The sequence below is a fragment of the Rhinoderma darwinii genome, chromosome 1 (assembly GCF_050947455.1).
Source record: "Rhinoderma darwinii isolate aRhiDar2 chromosome 1, aRhiDar2.hap1, whole genome shotgun sequence".
NCBI lineage: Eukaryota > Metazoa > Chordata > Amphibia > Anura > Rhinodermatidae > Rhinoderma > Rhinoderma darwinii.
The window spans coordinates 221705744-221724835 of record NC_134687.1 but is presented as its reverse complement, the minus strand read 5'-3'; the positions used below and the strand labels follow the sequence as shown (position 1 = coordinate 221724835).

At 44.4% G+C, this 19092-nt stretch overlaps 1 protein-coding gene across 1 annotated transcript in view; it reads left to right on the top strand.

Moving 5' to 3' along the window:
* Positions 1–19092, top strand: part of LOC142740126 (neuronal acetylcholine receptor subunit alpha-7-like) — a 253583-nt gene that overhangs the window by 159014 nt on the left and 75477 nt on the right. The window contains exon 8 of the mRNA XM_075849855.1: positions 511–597. Within this exon, the coding sequence (XP_075705970.1) occupies positions 511–597 (87 nt within the window). The remainder of the gene's footprint in view (positions 1–510; positions 598–19092) is intronic.

The following is a 19092-nucleotide window of genomic DNA, read 5'->3' as shown; positions in this document are numbered from 1 at the left end:
ATTTCTGTCCATTTTGGGTCGGAACTAGTGGGGCTTAAAATATTTTCTGATTCGAAGTTCAAATATAAATAGGTGGGGTTACTTTACAGAATTTGCATTGGGGCCCAGGAAGTTCAAGTTATGCCTCTGCTGAGACAGTTTTGATATATGAGGCCCTAAGCACTCACACTTTTTAATATACACTATAATACACTATATATAGAGTACATATCAAATGACTTCAGTATTCCTGCTGTTCTGGGAAACTGTCCTGAGCACTCCCACTTGGAATTTCTGTGCCAAAAGATGCCACTATAATGCTGCATTAGTCAGTTCTATCCTAGCTCTTCCATAGACTTCATAGTCAGTATATCCAAGTCATTTCTTCACCTTGTCCTTTATTCACCCCAGTCACATTGTGTCTGCCCTCTGATTCTCCTAAAAACTGATATTGATGCATTAGGTGTAGGTCAGGACATCTAGGAAACATTTATTGACCTGTATTCCACTTTCTGTTTTCTGTACATCCAGGAATTACCGTCCTTCTGTCGCTTACAGTCTTTATGCTACTTGTGGCCGAAATTATGCCTGCAACTTCAGATTCAGTTCCTCTGATAGGTAAGTCACATACCTTGTTCTATATGGCTATAAGGTCATTTGTCTGAAAACCTATGTTGTCATCGCTGTTCTACACATATAATGGTAGTTTATAGGTGATATTATATAGGTCAGTGCATAAACCATATGAACTTTCGGGGACTTTACTTACTAATTTGTATGCTTGCATTTTCTTGGAAGGTTGATTAGACTATAGACGTAATCATCCACAAATTAAGTGAGCTGAATAAAACAAACTTTACTTACGGTCAATAACTGTATACGCCTAGAGGAAAGCGACATTGCTTCGCAGTTTTGTGGCTGACATGACTGTAAAGGCAGGATGAGCTATTCTGAATATTGAAAATTAACCAAACATAAAATATTTGATCTCTTTGACGTGGAAGATCTAATGGATGTAATGCAATAATAGATTTATGTATAGTAGTTCTATTAACAGCGGTGCATGGTGCTATTATTTGGAAATTCAATTGCTGTATTATATGGATTCTTAATAGGAGTAATATATGGATATTAGATATTATTTGGGTACTATGTGGTGGTATTATATGGGCTATAAATTGCATTATTATCTTAGTACTATATGGTGGTATTATGTGGGCCGAAAATATAAGACAAATTGTATACCATCGACAAGTTGGGGGTGGAGAATAATATTGCAACTCAGCCCCATTCACTTCAATGAGGCTGAGCAACAATACCAGACACAGCCTATGGACAGGTGTGGAGCTGTTTCTGGAAGAAAGAAGCTATGTTTTTCCTTATCTTATAATATGGCTGTGCATTATCTATTACTAAAACAGAGGCTAACAGGAAAATACACATGGGAATCTGTAAGCTGTTTGATGTGAAAAGTTATATTTGATCTTATATCTAAAAATGGTTTCATTTAGGTTACAGGTGTGTGCTTAACATATGGTAAAAACATAAAAAATGGATCATTGGCACGGCCTAAAATGCGAATATGTTTCACTCACTATTTCTGGAAATATTCACATGCAGATGGCTAAATGATTAGCAATGCTTACAGTGCCTACTAGCTCTATAGAGAATGAATACATATGGGCCTGGAGTGACTTTTCTACTCAGCTGAGTATAAGACAATGTGTACTTGGATGGCAGTAGATAGTATAATAATGGACAAAAACAGCACAGCTCTTTCCGATATTTGCTTTTTCACATACAGTACATGTAGTACAAAAGCCAGTAAATTGGGTGAAAAATGGAGTAGGGATACCAAGGACAGTGCCCAGCCACAATAACGTAAAAAAGAAAGGCCAAAAGGTGTACCCCACCATGATCAAGCAGCCTGCATAGAGAAATCAATGATAACATTGTAATGAATAACATACTTTGGCTTCTGTTACTCTTAGGTCCCCTACACAACACCGTGCCTGTAATCACTGTCCGTGATTAGGGGAACAGTAGGCCGTGGACAGCCACCCACATTTGCGGGCTGTGGTGCAATATAAAGTATGGGAGCACGGTCCGTAAAAAGCAAAAAATAGGACCTATCTTTTGCGGAGCCTTTATTCGGCACGGACACCTTCCCGTTAATATACGGGAAGGTGACTGAGGGCAATAGAAGTGAATGGGTCCATAATTAGGGTCTGTAAATACGGATGAATTCTACGGTCGTGTGCATGGGGTCTAAGGCTGTGTTCACATGTGTCGGATTTGCCTATGGAAAATCCAACACATATTTAGGCGGGATTCACACGAGCATGTTCGGTCCGTAAAGGACAGAACTTATTTCGTCCGCAAGTCCCGGACCGAACACACTGCAGGGAGCCTTGCTCCTAGCATCATAGTTATGTACGATGCTAGGAGTCCCTGACTCTCCGTGGAACTACTGTCCCGTACTGAAAACATGATTACAGTATGAGGCGGTTGTCCCGCAGTGAGGCAGGGACTCCTAGCGTCGTACATACACTATCGTTCAAAAGTTTGGGGTCACCCAGACAATTTTGTGTTTTCCATGAAAAATCACACTTATATTTATCAAATTAGTTGCAAAATGACTAGAAAATATAGTCAAGACATTGATTGACAAGGTTAGAAATAATGATTTTTATTTTAAATAATAATTTTCTCCTTCAAGCTTTGCTTTCGTCTAAGAATGCTTCATTTGCAGCAATTACAGTATTGCAGACCTTTGGCATTCTAGCTGTTAATTTGCTGAGGTAATCGGGAGAAATTTCACCCCATGCTTCCAGAAGCCCCTCCCATAAGTTAGATTGGCTTGATGGGCACTTCTTGCGTACCATACGGTCAAGCTGCTCCCACAACAGCTCTATGGGGTTGAGATCTGGTGACTGCGCTGGCCTCTCCATTACAGATAGAATACCAGCTGCCTGCTTCTTCCCTAAATAGTTCTTTCATAATTTGGAGGTGTGCTTTGGGTCATTATCCTGTTGTAGGATGATATTGGCTCCAATCAAACGCTGTCCACAGGGTATGGCATGGCGTTGCAAAATGGAGTGATAGCCTTCCTTATTCAAAATCTCTTTTACCTTGTACAAATCTCCCACTTTACCAGCACCAAAGCAACCTCAGACCATCACATTACCTCCACCATGCTTGACAGATGGCGTCAGGCACTCTTCCAGCATCTTTTCAGTTGTTCTTCTGTGTGATCCAAACACCTCAAACTTCGATTCATCTGTCCATAACATTTTTTTCCAATCTTCCTCTGTCCAATGTCTGTGTGCTTTTGCCCATATTAATCTTTTCCTTTTATTAGCCAGTCTCAGATATGGCTTTTTCTTTGCCACTCTGCCCTGAAAGCCAGCATCCCGGAGTCGCCTCTTCACTGTGGACATTGACACTAGCGTTTTGCGGGTACTATTTAATGAAACTGCCAGTTGAGGACCTGTGAGGCGTCTATTTCTCAAACTAGAGACTCTAATGTACTTGTCCTGTTGCTCAGTTGTGCAGCGGGGCCTCCCACTTCTCTTTCTACTGTTTGTGCTGTCCTATGAAGGGAGTAGTACACACCGTTGTATGAAATCTTCAGTTTCTTGGCAATTTATCGCATGGAATAGCCTTCATTTCTAAGAACAAGAATAGACTGTCGAGTTTCACATGAAAGCTCTCTTTTTCTAGCCATTTTGAGAGTTTAATCGAACCCACAAATGTAATGCTCCAGATTCTCAACTAGCTCAAAGGAAGGTCAGTTTTATAGCTCCTCTAAACAGCAAAACTGTTTACAGCGGTGCTAACATAATTGCACAAGGGTTTTCAAGTGTTTTCTAATCATCCATTAGCCTTCAAACACAGTTAGCAAACACAATGTACCATTAGAACACTGGAGTGATGGTTGCTGGAAATGGCCCGCTATACACCTATGTAGATATTGCATTAAAAACGGACGTTTGCAGCTATAATAGTCATTTAGCACATTAACAATGTACAGTGAAGGAAATAAGTATTTGATCCCTTGCTGATTTTGTAAGTTTGCCCACTGTCAAAGACATGAACAGTCTAGAATTTTTAGGCTAGATTTACTTTACCAGTGAGAGATAGATTATATTAAAAAAATAACAGAAAATCACATTGTCAAGATTATATATATTTATTTGCATTGTGCACAGAGAAATAAGTATTTGATCCCTTTGGCAAACAAGACTTAATACTTGGTGGCAAAACCCTTGTTGGCAAGCACAGCAGTCAGACGTTTTTTGTAGTTGATGATGAGGTTTGCACACATGTTAGATGGAATTTTGGCCCACTCCTCTTTGCAGATCATCTGTAAATCATTAAGATTTCGAGGCTGTCGCTTGGCAACTCGGATCTTCAGCTCCCTCCATAAGTTTTCGATGGGATTAAGGTCTGGAGACTGGCTAGGCCACTCCATGACCTTAATGTGCTTCTTTTTGAGCCACTCCTTTGTTGCCTTGGCTGTATGTTTTGGGTCATTGTCGTGCTGGAAGACCCAGCCACGAGCCATTTTTAATGTCCTGGTGGAGGGAAGGAGGTTGTCACTCAGGATTTGATGGTACATGGCTCCATCCATTCTCCCATTGATGCGGTGAAGTAGTCCTGTGCCCTTAGCAGAGAAACACCCCCAAAACATAATGTTTCCACCTCCATGCTTGACAGTGGGGACGGCGTTATTTGGGTCATAGGCAGCATTTCTCTTCCTCCAAACACGGCGAGTTGAGTTAATGCCAAAGAGCTCAATATTAGTCTCATCTGACCACAGCACCTTCTCCCAATCACTCTCAGAATCATTCAGATGTTCATTTGCAAACTTCAGACGGGCCTATACATGTGCCTTCTTGAGCAGGGGGACCTTGCGGGCACTGCAGGATTTTAATCCATTACGGCGTCATTTGTTACCAATGGTTTTCTTGGTGACTGTGGTCCCAGCTGCCTTGAGATCATTAACAAGTTCCCCCCGTGTAGTTTTCGGCTGAGCTCTCACCTTCCTCAGGATAAAGGATACCCCACGAGGTGAGATTTTGCATGGAGCCCCAGATCGATGTCGATTGACAGTAATTTTGTATGTCTTCCATTTTCTTACTATTGCACCAACAGTTGTCTCCTTCTCACCCAGCGTCTTACTTATGGTTTTGTAGCCCATTCCAGCCTTGTGCAGGTCTATGATCTTGTCCCTGACATCCTTCGAAAGCTCTTTGGTCTTGCCCATGTTGTAGAGGTTAGAGTCAGACTGATTAATTGAGTCTGTGGACAGGAGTCTTTTATACAGGTGACCATGTAAGACAGCTGTCTTTAATGCAGGCACCAAGTTGATTTGGAGCGTGTAACTGGTCTGGAGGAGGCTGAACTCTTAATGGTTGGTAGGGGATCAAATACTTATTTCTCTGTGCACAATGCAAATAAATATATATAATTTTGACTATGTGATTTTCTGTTTTTTTTAAAAATATAATCTATCTCTCACTGGTAAAATTAACCTAGCCTAAAAATTCTAGACTGTTCATGTCTTTGACAGTGGGCAAACGTACAAAATCAGCAAGGGATCAAATACTTATTTCCTTCACTGTATATAGTGTATTTCTGATTAATTTAATGTTATCTTCATTGAAAAAAACTGTGCTTTTCTTTCAAAAATAAGGAAATTTCTAAGTGACCCTAAACTTTTGAACGGCAGTGTAACTATGATGCTAGGAGCTCGGCTCCCTGCAGTGTGTTCGGTCCAGGACTTGCGGCCGAAATACGTTCCGTCCATTACAGACCGAACATGCTTGTGTGATTCCAGCCTTAGTGCGGGACCTGTGGCAGAAATCCAAGGTTTATCTCTATTTCTGCTGTGGGAATGCAGCTTGATATTTAGCGGATCTGTATGTGGAAATCCGCTGGCTCTTCCGCTGGTGAATCTGCATCAATTACTTTTTTTCGACAACACAGGTTTTTTATCCACATGGAAAATGTTGCACAGGGATGCAGATTTGGCATTGAAGTCAATGGGAGGAGGATTTCATGTGGATTTTGGTGTGGAAAAAAACAGATAAGCCCCAGTGTGGGAAATTTACATTTTTTACGGTTTATGCTATAGTCTTTCAAGGGAATTGCATAGTCAGGTTGACATAGAAAAGCCTCCTGTAGAGAATTCTGCTAAATGGTCTGCCTGACAAGGGGGGAATGTGAAACGCCCCACAGCCCTGTACACAACTACTGTATAAGAGAGTTGCTATATTTTATATCCAACTTCATGAGTTTGCACTCCAAGGTTAGTTTCACTTTTGCGTTGTGGCTTCCATTAATAACAGAAGCCACAATGCTCTGTTAGATCCGTTGTACGACGGATACCACTGGCAGTCGCCCGCATTTTCAGCGCGTGCAAAATACAAAGTATGAGAGAACGGACCGAAAAAAGCAAATGATAGGACATGTCCTATCTTTTGCGGTACACTTCTACAGCCCTGACATCTTCCTGTAAATAAATGGGAAGTTGTCTGTGGACAATAGAAGTGAATGGGTCCGTAATTGCGGATCGTAATAGCGGTCTGCAATTACGGACATTTTTTACGGTCGCGTACATGGGGCCTTAAAGAGGACCTGTCAAGTTTTTTTTTGTAATCCACATACCTCCAGTTATTCCTGGCGTCCTCCCGATTCCAGCGCTGTAAAAAAAATGTTTCCCCCCCCCCCCCCCCGTTGTCCCACTATGGCCCCTGCTTCATTTTGGTGACAAGTATGCTAATTGTGAGCAAAGGTAGAGGAAATGACCTCATCTCTCCTAAGTAGGCATTGCCAACTGCATCGCTGTGATGCTGTCCAATCAGAGAGGATAGCCTCACAGCAATGCAGAAGACCTGCTGAAATCATGGGATTTACTGTGGGCTTTCTGCATCGCTATGAAACTGTTCTCTCTCATTGGACAGCGCCACAGCCAAGCAGGAGGCAACGCCTACTGAGGAGAAATAAGGTCTCCTTCTCTCCTTACCTTTACTCACAATTAGCATATTTGGCACCAAAATGGACCATGGACCGTAGCTGGACAACGGGAGGGCCAAGAAAAAAATATTTGCAGCACTGGAATTGGAAAGACTTAGAGAATACCGGAGATATGTGGTGTAAAAAAAAAAAAAAAAACATGACAGGTCCTCTTTAAGTGTTCTTTTTGGTTTACCATAATAACCTTTACATTTTGCACCTTACATCCTTTGATCGCTAAATAATTAGAGCATATGAAATAGTATATTTGATATACAGCGTTTTGGAAGTTGGCATTTAGGTCAGAACATACTTTGTTCATCTGTTCATTAGATTTTTTTTCTTTCCCATGTGAAATAAGAGGATAAAGCTTTTCATGCCCTAGAATTTAAAAGCCCTGGGGGATGGCTGGAGATATCTGTAAATGACTGTCTAAAACAATCCTAGCCATATCGCCTAATGTAGAATGGAAATCTATGGACTGGGAATATAGAAAAAGTGAAGAGTTGTGAGGACCACAATGGAGACCGGTTACATACAGACCCATTCATTATTTTTTTTCACTCTATGGCTGCTGAATGTAAATGTATAGATATCCTTTTATTACAGCTGGGCATAAAGGATCACCAGAGTGTTTCTGTAGATAATGCATTCCCAATAGCAGTGCTGGAACCTGCTAGATGACATTGTATTGTGTAGCAGGGCAATCCAAGAGCACTATGATGCAATTAATCTCGCATTTACCAAGCCCCACTGAGCAGCAATGATGTACATCACTAAAACACTGCGCACAGGAATAGCAAAGACAAAGTCTAGAAAACTGCGTTGCATAACCTGTCATTAGAGTTCTATAACTCAGCAGGAGTTTACACCACATCAATACAGTAATGTTACAAATATTGGAATGTGTTTAAATGACTTGTCTGCTTTGGATAACTTCATCAAAGACACTTATAAGAAAAAAACTGATCTTGAGATGGGCTGGCTGCTGGGCCTCACTATGATCAGATCTTTCAGGTTGGGAACCCCAAAGTGCAGGTTTACGAACCCCGACGTAATTACTTATTTTCCCTGCAGTAGTGTAAGACAGAAAATGGACGGCCTTCAGAGCAGAGAGGTGTGCTCCAGGGGCAGATCAAGGATTTTATTCTAGGTGGGGTGGAAAGAAGTTGCGCAACGAATGTTGCTTTGTTTGGTCACGCCCCTCGCTACCCATATGTAAGGCTCACCGTCAACTCAAGACGGAAAATAAGAGTGGAACACAGAAACACATAATTTCAACACACTCAGAGACAGGCGTATGCTTGTATTACCACTTTACAAATATCAATAGTGGTCAGACATCAGTTCTACACAGGTGACAGATCCCAAAATTTATTTACACTCCAGACCAGACCCCTAAATAAGTTCAGACCACAGACCTTTACATTACTTCCGACCCAAGACGAGACCCCTAAATTAATTCAGACACCATAACAGACCTCTAAATTACACAGACCAGACCCCTAAAAAAAGTTTCAGGCCCTGGACCAGACCCCTTGCTTTATTTCAGACCCGACCATACCTCTAAATGACTCAAAGCACAGACCAGACCCCTTACTTTATTTCAGATCCCAGAACCATAAATTACATCAGACCTCAGACCAGACACCTAAATTAATTTCTGACCTCAGACCAGACCCCTAAATTAATTTCAAATCCCAGACCAGCTCCGTGTGTCATCCCCGTATGATGCGTGGCTGTGTGATTTTTGCGCAGCCGCCATCATTATGACACTCTGTTTGTATTTTTGTAAACAGAAAACCACGTGGTGCTTTTCTGTTTTCATTCATAGTTTTTACTGCTGTTGCACGAATCACGCACGTCACACGGAAGTGCTTCCGTGTTCTGCGCGTGATTTTCACGCACCCATTGACTTCAATGGGTGCGTGATGCGCGAAAAACTCACAAATATAGGACATGTTGTGAGTTTTAAACAGCGGACACATGCTGCGTGAAAATCACGGACTGTCTGAACGGCCCCATTGACTAACATAGGTCCTTGCGAGGCGCGTGAAAATCACGCGCGTTGCACGGACGTATTTTACGTTCGTCTGAATAAGCCCTAGGGAGGATTCTCATTTGATGTCGTCACTGGTAATTCCTGTGATGCAATATAGGCGAATACCTTATATGGACAGACCAGGGTCCATTGAAGGATCCTAGGGTCGTCTGACCATATTTCCTGTCAGGGCTTACTTAGTACAAATGCTGTTAGGGCTTACCTATCAGTACACAGGCTAACATACTTGCATATATATATATATATATATATATATATACATATATATATACAGGGCCGTAACTAGGAAAGACTGGGCCCCATAGCAAACTTTTGACTGGGGCCCCCCCTCCCCTGGGTGTCACACAACCCCCCCCTTGTAGATAGTGCCTTTTTTACAGCCCCCCATGTAGATAACGCCATACAGCCCCCTGTAGATAACGCCATACAGCCCCCCCTGTAGATAACGCCATACAGCCCCCCTGTAGATAACGCCATACAGCCCCCCTGTAGATAACGCCATACAGCCCCCCCGTAGACAATGCCATACAGCCCCCCCTGTAGATAACGCCATACAGCCCCCCCTGTAGATAACGCCATACAGCCCCCTTTGTAGATATCTACAGAGGGGGCTGTATGGCGTTATCTACAGAGGGGGACTGTATGGCGTTATCTACAGGGGGGGCTGTAAAAAAGGCACTATCTACAGGTGGGGGGGTCTGTATGGCGTTATCTACAGGGGGGACTTTATGGCGTTATCTACAGGGGGGCTGTATGGCATTATCTACAGGGGGGCTGTATGGCGTTATCTACAGGGGGGGCTGTATGGCGTTATCTACAGGGGGGCTGTATGGCGTTATCTACAGGGGGACTGTATGGCGTTATCTACAGGGGGATGTATGGCGTTATCTACAGGGGGGCTGTATGGCGTTCCCTGCAGGTGGGGGTGCTGTATGGCATAATCTACAGGGGGTGTCTGTATGGCGTTATCTACAGGGGGGGGGCTGAATGGCGTTATCTACAGGGGGGGCTGTGTGGCGTTATCTACAGGGGGGCTGTGTGGCATTATCTACGGCGGGGACTGTGTGGCGTTATCTACAGGGGGGACTGTGTGGCGTTATCTACAGGGGGACTTATGGCGTTATCTACAGGAACGCCATACAGCCCCTCCCTGCAGGGAACGCCATACAGCCCCCCCTGCAGGGAATGCCATACAGCCCCCCCTGTAGGGAACGCCATACAGCCCCCCCCCTGTAGGGAATGCCATACAGCCCCCCCTGTAGGGAACGCCATACTGCCCCCCCTGTAGGGAACGCCATACAGCCCCCCCTGTAGGGAACGCCATACAGCCCCCCCCTGCAGGCAACGCCATACAGCCCCCCCTGCAGGGAAGGCCATACAGCGCCCCCCTGTAGGGAACGCCATACAGCCCCCCCTTCCTGTAGGGAACGCCATACAGCCCCCCCTGCAGGGAACGCCATACAGCCCCCCCTGCAGGGAAGGCCATACAGCGCCACCCCCCTGTAGGGAACGCCATACAGCCCCCCCTGTAGGGAACGCCATACAGCCCCCCCTGTAGGGAACGCCATACAGCCCCCCCCCCTGTAGGGAACGCCATACAGCGTCCCCAACCCCCCAAAAAAATGCGACCTACAGTGTGTCCTACAAATAACATGCATCCCCTATCCACAGGATAGGGGATACATGTGCGATCGCTGGCACTGATAGGGAGAACAGGGGACTGAAAGTCCCCTGAAGTTCTCCATGACTAACCTCTGGATTCCGGCGTCTGTGTCGGCAGCTCAATAAAAATTAAAGGAGCGCTGGTCACGCATGCGCACAAGAGCGACCGGGGCTCCATTCATTTCTACGGAGCTGCCGACACAGACCCCGGAAGTCCGAGGTTTGTGATGGAGAACTTCAGGGGACTTTCAGTCCCCCGTTCTCCCTATCAATGCCAGCGATCACACATGTATCCCCTATCCTGTGGATAGGGGATGAATGTCTTTTGTTCAATGGCAGAGCGGGGAGATGCCTCCCTGCTCTGCCGTAGTGTTCAGTGGCGTCCCGCTGTAGCAGCCATAGCGGCTGCAAGCGGAGCCTCTGGCCATGGTGGGAGCCTGTGCCGGCGGGCGACACAGGCCCCCTCATGCCGCGGACCCCGTAGCAGCTGCTACGGCTGCCACGGCGGTAGTTACGCCACTGTATATATATATATATATATATATATATATATATATATGTATATATATATATATATATATATACACACATATATGCCGGTACGTTATAGTTAAATAATAAAGATAAAAATTAAAAATCTCCCTATGGTATTACAAAAATATTTTCTTAATGAATTTAAATATGTTATCGTAAATAAAAGTAAAATCTGTAAAGAAAATACACACAAATGTGCATTTTTTTTACAATAAATTAACTTTATTAACCCCTTAGTGTCTAAGCCTGTTTTGGCCTTCAGGACCAGCCCCATTTTTGCAAATCTGACATGTGTCACTTTATGTGGTAATAACTCCAGAATGCTTTTACCTATCCAAGCGATTCTGGGATTGTTTTCTCGTGACATGTTGTACTTTATGATACTGAAAAAATTTTGTCATTAAATTCAATATTTATTTGTAAGAAACGCCAAGATTTAGAGAAAATTAGCAAAAATTAGCATTTTTCTAAATTTTAATGTATTTACTTGTAAAACAGATAGTAATACCACACAAAATACTTACTAGTTTATATTTCCCATATGTCTACTTTATGTTTGCGTCATTTTTTGAACATTCTTTTATTTTTCTAGGACGTTACAACGCTTAGAACTTTAGCAGCAATTTCTCATATTTTCAAGAAAATTTCAAAAGGCTATTTTTTCAGGGACCAGTTCAGTTCTAAAATGGCTTTGAGGGCCTTATATATTAGAAAGTCACCATAAATCACCCCATTTTGAAAACTGCACCCATCAAAGTATTCAAAACAGCATTCACAAAGTATTTTAGCCCTTTATTCGTTTCACAGGAATTAAAGCAAAGTAGAGGTGAAATTTACAAATTTCATTTTTTTTCTTCAAAAATTCATTTGTAATAAATTTTTTCTGTACCACAGAAGGTTTTACCCAAGAAATGCAACTCAATATTTATTATTTCAGATCCCAGAACCATAAATTACATCAGACCTCAGACCAGACACCTAAATTAATTTCTGACCTCAGACCAGACCCCTAAATTAATTTCAAATCCCAGACCAAACCCCTACATTACTTCAGACCCCTAAATAAACTCAGATTCCAGACCAAACCCATAAATTACTTCAGACCCCTAAATTACTTTAGATCTCAGACCGGATCTTAACAAGGCTAAGTATACATCTGCGTTGGCGGCTCTGTTAGGAGTCTATCGCAGATCAGGTAAAAAATGGCAGAAAAATAAGTACAGCATGCTGCACTATGTTTTCCGGTAAAATTATGGACATCATGATGGAAACCCGACGAAAGGCATCAAAGTAAATAGGTACAGGTAGACACAGTTGTCCCCCACGCGATGGATCCGGCACTTCAGTTTTTTTCATTTTATTTTACCTATGACGGGACAGAATATTGGAACTTCAGCGTTAGTATGTTTTTCAGAAAGTGGGTTGGGTGTGATTATCACTGTTTTTCACTGCGGAATTGTGGAATCTTTTCGGCTTCGTTCACATCTGCGTCAGTGTTCCGTTCTGACGTTCCGTCTGAGCTTCCCGTCAGAACGGATCCCTGACTGAAACAAACGTAAAGCATAGGTTTACATTTGCATCACCATAGATTTCAATGGTGACAGATCCGGTGCCAATAGTTTCTGTTTGTCTCAAATGTGCAAGGGTTCCCTGGGTTTGATGGAATTAATAACGTAGTCGACTAAAACAACGGGAAGTTCCGACGGAACGTCAAAACAGAACCCTTACGCAGATGTGAACGAAGCCTTACTGTAATAAGTTGTGGAATCCGACTTGGGTACTAGTAAACGGAGTGCCGTGCATCCGCCAAGAAGAGAATATCCTATCAATATGCTATAATATTTTAAGATTGGAGTTCCCCTAAATTTAAAAATAAGAAAAGTTGAAGTTCCCAAGAACCAAACATATACCATAGAGTCAGCTCATACGGCTGCTATCAAGCCCTTGAAGAGAATGGCCCCATACCTCAAAGAATGGATGGAAATGGCACAGGGGTCACCCTCTTTACATGCTCTAAAACATGGATAAAGAGGGGGTGGTGGGGTGGCTTAATGCCCATTGGGCTCTACTGAAATCAAGTGGTGAGTATATTGTGGTATGATATCCATACCACATGAGTATATTGTGGAGCCATACCACCATACATGGAATCATAGTATTTTTACAAGCACCACTCAGAAACATCCACTGGACATAGTCTATAACTTTGCTAGCATATAAAGTACAGTAGGAAACTGAACACGGAGTGGCAGTGACATACATGTAATAAATATATAGCGTGGAACAGATGAATGCTATATTGAATATAGATGAATGCTATATTGAATGCTGAGATTCCCTCTTACTGCCATCATAAAATAACAAAACCATAGACCCAAGTTTTTTTAATTGTAGTTAATTATTTTTGAAGTATTTGCTTGCTGTGGGATTTTATATTACGCACAAGCCAGATGTTCCATGTTAGTAAATGCGAATGATAAATTCCAATTCCTCAGTACAATACTGTCCTGTGGATTTCCATACTCTCTGTCCTTGACACTTTCCCCAAATACGAAATTCAGTTGTTTGGGATTTTTTTTTTACATGCGGTATCATTTGTGTTTAAAAATGGGACATTATCTGTATCCCAATGAAAACTATCTCCTAAAGAGGTTGTCCAGCCAAGACAATTACTTTCCATATGCTCTATTAAGACCTATGAACCTCAAAGAGGGGCATCCCCTATTAAAAAAATAGTGAAAATACAATAAAACAATGTACCACTATCAAACCAAAAATCAATGCTCTCAGTGCAGTTTTTCAGACCCAATAGATGGTGCATTTCTCAATCACAATGAATATTCATTTGTAATCCTGGCAATACGAACATTCTACAAAACAGTTATAGTTCTGAGTATTTCTTGTTGAAAAATAAAATCTTTATTTCTTCTACCAAACTTTTAATTGGGATCTGTTATGCATTTATGGCCATATCCACAAATCATATTTTATGTACGTGTGCATGTCAGGGCTGCATTGTAACATCCTGAGTACATTAGTGCGGCTTTCTTTGACTTAATGAGCATAATTCATTCCCTTCATTAAACTTTTTTAGCGTTTATTATTGTTAGACATAACTCATTAGAGAATGCATGCTCCAGGCGTATTTAAATAGGTTTTTGGTTTTGATAAGTGGAACATTCCAGAGTTATTTAATTTGTATTGCCATTCCTGTGTTTTACACTATGTAGTGGGAAGGGTAAGGCTTAGTTTACATCTGCGTCAGGGCTCCGTTCCGACGTTCCGTCTGAGCTTTCCGTCGGAACAGAGCCCTGACTGACACAAACTGAAACCATAGGTTTACGTTTCCATCACCATTGATTTCAATGGTGACAGATCCGGTGCCAATGGTTTCAGTTTGTCTTCGTTGTGCAAGGGTTCCGTCGTTTTGACGGGGTAAATACCAGAGTCGTCATCTGAACGGAGCCTGACGCAGATGTGAACAAAGCCTAAGGGTGCAGTCACACGTGGCAGATTTTGTCGCAGAAATGTCTACCATTGAAAATAAATTCTGTTGCTCTGAATGTGGTTGTTTCTGCAGCAAGCACATGAATTTCTGCAAGTTCGGTTCAGATGGATGGATCTGATTTTCAGTTGCAGAAAGTTCTGCAACAAAATCTTCCTTGTGTGATTGCACTCTAAGGGCATGACCAGACGTGGCGTAATTGCTCTGGAATTCCACTGCGGACAGTCCGCTGCGGAAATCCACAGCGTACACGTTTCTCCATTGCTTTCCACAGCTTTTTAGTTAGGTTCGTTTACACGTTGCGGACAATTACGCTACGGAGCATAGGCTGCGGTGCGGAATTTGGTGTCCGCAGCATACACTGGTTGTTGCGGACGTGTAGCGGACTTGTTGCGGACTCATTGCGGAATTTCTCCATTGACTTCAATGGAGAGTCAAAATTCTGCAATGAAGTCCGCAGATGTCATGTACATGTTATGTGTGCTGCAGAGCGTATTGGTTTTTACGAACATGATAGTTCTTCATTCTGGCTGGACCTATGTATTTCTAGGTCTACAGCCAGACTGAGGAAGTCAATGGGGCTCCCGTAATTACGGGTGACTACGTGTGTGCACCCGTAATTACGGGAGCGTTGCTAGGCGACGTCAGGAGATAGTCACTGTCTAGGGTGCTGAAAGAGTTAAACGATCGGCAGTAACTGTTTCAGCACCCTGGGAAGTGACCACCAATCACAATATAGATTAACGTGTAAAAAAAATAGAAGTTCCTACTTATCGATAACTCCCTGCTTCTTCCTCCAGTCCAGCCTCCCGGGATGACGTTTCAGTCCAAGTAACGGCTGCAGCCAATCACAGCCTGCAGCGGTCACATGGACTGCCGCTTCATCCAGGGAGGTTGTGCTGGATAGCGAAAGAGGGACGCGTCACCAAGACAACGGCCGGGTAAGTATGAATTTCTTTTACTTTTACTAGGGAAAGGGCTGTCCCTTCTCTCTATCCTGCACTGCTAGAGAGAAGGGAAGTACTTCACCTCAATACGCAACGGCTAGTCCGCATCAATTTAATGCCCATTTTAGGCAGAGCCGCAACAGCATCTGCAACGCAGATTATGTGCGGCATTGATACGGACAGTGGCGGAAGAAATACGCCACGTCTGGTCGTGCCCTAAGGCTGGGTTCCCACAGTGCAGATTTGTGGCAGATTTTGCCAGCATTTTGTAAGCCAAAACCTAAATTGGATCCAGGAGAGCAGACTTATAAGGCCTTTCTATACTTCCTATATATATTTTTCCTATTTCGGTTATGTTCCTAGTTTGTGGGAACCCAGCCTAAAGCATTCAGGCAGGAAACAATTAAGGAGGGATTCTTATCTGATTGACGACTAATGATGAGTATGCTCATCATGAGCAGCAGGACGCTGCATACTGTTCTTGCTGATAGTGCTTGCATAGCAAGTGTGCCTGTGCGATCAGGAGTGGGGCTACGGCTGTAATATCCAGCAGCAACCCTGCTCTCATTGTGGAGAGCAGAGGAACCACTGATCTCCGCCGTTAATCCTTTGAATGGCTTTCAAAAGGAAAGAGTAAGGCCGGATTTACAGGAGCGTGTGCGTTTTGCGCACACAAAAAACGTGGCGTTTTGCGCACGCAAAAGGTACATAACAGCTCCGTGTGTCATCCCCGTATGATGCGTGGCTGTGTGATTTTTGCGCAGCCGCCATCATTATGACACTCTGTTTGTATTTTTGTAAACAGAAAACCACGTGGTGCTTTTCTGTTTTCATTCATAGTTTTTACTGCTGTTGCACGAATCACGCACGTCACACGGAAGTGCTTCCGTGTTCTGCGCGTGATTTTCACGCACCCATTGACTTCAATGGGTGCGTGATGCGCGAAAAACTCACAAATATAGGACATGTTGTGAGTTTTAAACAGCGGACACATGCTGCGTGAAAATCACGGACTGTCTGAACGGCCCCATTGACTAACATAGGTCCTTGCGAGGCGCGTGAAAATCACGCGCGTTGCACGGACGTATTTTACGTTCGTCTGAATAAGCCCTAGGGAGGATTCTCATTTGATGTCGTCACTGGTAATTCCTGTGATGCAATATAGGCGAATACCTTATATGGACAGACCAGGGTCCATTGAAGGATCCTAGGGTCGTCTGACCATATTTCCTGTCAGGGCTTACTTAGTACAAATGCTGTTAGGGCTTACCTATCAGTACACAGGCTAACATACTTGCATATATATATATATATATATATATATATATATATACATATATATATACAGGGCCGTAACTAGGAAAGACTGGGCCCCATAGCAAACTTTTGACTGGGGCCCCCCCTCCCCTGGGTGTCACACAACCCCCCCCTTGTAGATAGTGCCTTTTTTACAGCCCCCCATGTAGATAACGCCATACAGCCCCCTGTAGATAACGCCATACAGCCCCCCCTGTAGATAACGCCATACAGCCCCCCTGTAGATAACGCCATACAGCCCCCCTGTAGATAACGCCATACAGCCCCCCCGTAGACAATGCCATACAGCCCCCCCCCCTGTAGATAACGCCATACAGCCCCCTTTGTAGATATCTACAGAGGGGGCTGTATGGCGTTATCTACAGAGGGGGACTGTATGGCGTTATCTACAGGGGGGGCTGTAAAAAAGGCACTATCTACAGGTGGGGGGGTCTGTATGGCGTTATCTACAGGGGGGACTTTATGGCGTTATCTACAGGGGGGCTGTATGGCATTATCTACAGGGGGGCTGTATGGCGTTATCTACAGGGGGGGCTGTATGGCGTTATCTACAGGGGGGCTGTATGGCGTTATCTACAGGGGGACTGTATGGCGTTATCTACAGGGGGATGTATGGCGTTATCTACAGGGGGGCTGTATGGCGTTCCCTGCAGGTGGGGGTGCTGTATGGCATAATCTACAGGGGGTGTCTGTATGGCGTTATCTACAGGGGGGGGCTGAATGGCGTTATCTACAGGGGGGGCTGTGTGGCGTTATCTACAGGGGGGCTGTGTGGCATTATCTACGGCGGGGACTGTGTGGCGTTATCTACAGGGGGGACTGTGTGGCGTTATCTACAGGGGGACTTATGGCGTTATCTACAGGAACGCCATACAGCCCCTCCCTGCAGGGAACGCCATACAGCCCCCCCTGCAGGGAATGCCATACAGCCCCCCCTGTAGGGAACGCCATACAGCCCCCCCCCTGTAGGGAATGCCATACAGCCCCCCCTGTAGGGAACGCCATACAGCCCCCCCTGTAGGGAACGCCATACAGCCCCCCCTGTAGGGAACGCCATACAGCCCCCCCCCTGCAGGCAACACCATACAGCCCCCCCTGCAGGGAAGGCCATACAGCGCCCCCCTGTAGGGAACGCCATACAGCCCCCCCTTCCTGTAGGGAACGCCATACAGCCCCCCCTGCAGGGAACGCCATACAGCCCCCCCTGCAGGGAAGGCCATACAGCGCCACCCCCCCTGTAGGGAACGCCATACAGCCCCCCCTGTAGGGAACGCCATACAGCCCCCCCTGTAGGGAACGCCATACAGCCCCCCCCCCTGTAGGGAACGCCATACAGCGTCCCCAACCCCCCAAAAAAATGCGACCTACAGTGTGTCCTACAAATAACATGCATCCCCTATCCACAGGATAGGGGATACATGTGCGATCGCTGGCACTGATAGGGAGAACAGGGGACTGAAAGTCCCCTGAAGTTCTCCATGACTAACCTCTGGATTCCGGCGTCTGTGTCGGCAGCTCAATAAAAATGAAAGGAGCGCTGGTCACGCATGCGCACAAGAGCGACCGGGGCTCCATTCATTTCTACGGAGCTGCCGACACAGACCCCGGAAGTCCGAGGTTTGTGATGGAGAACTTCAGGGGACTTTCAGTCCCCCGTTCTCCCTATCAATGCCAGCGATCACACATGTATCCCCTATCCTGTGGATAGGGGATAAATGTCTTTTGTTCAATGGCAGAGCGGGGAGATGCCTCCCTGCTCTGCCGTAGTGTTCAGTGGCGTCCCGCTGTAGCAGCCATAGCGGCTGCAAGCGGAGCCTCTGGCCATGGTGGGAGCCTGTGCCGGCGGGCGACACAGGCCCCCTCATGCCGCGGACCCCGTAGCAGCTGCTACGGCTGCCACGGCGGTAGTTACGCCACTGTATATATATATATATATATATATATACACTACCGTTCAAAAGTTTGGGGTCACTTAGAAATTTCCTTATTTTTGCAAGAAAAGCACAATTTTTTTCAATGAAGATAAGATTAAATTAATCAGAAATACACTCTATACATTGTTAATG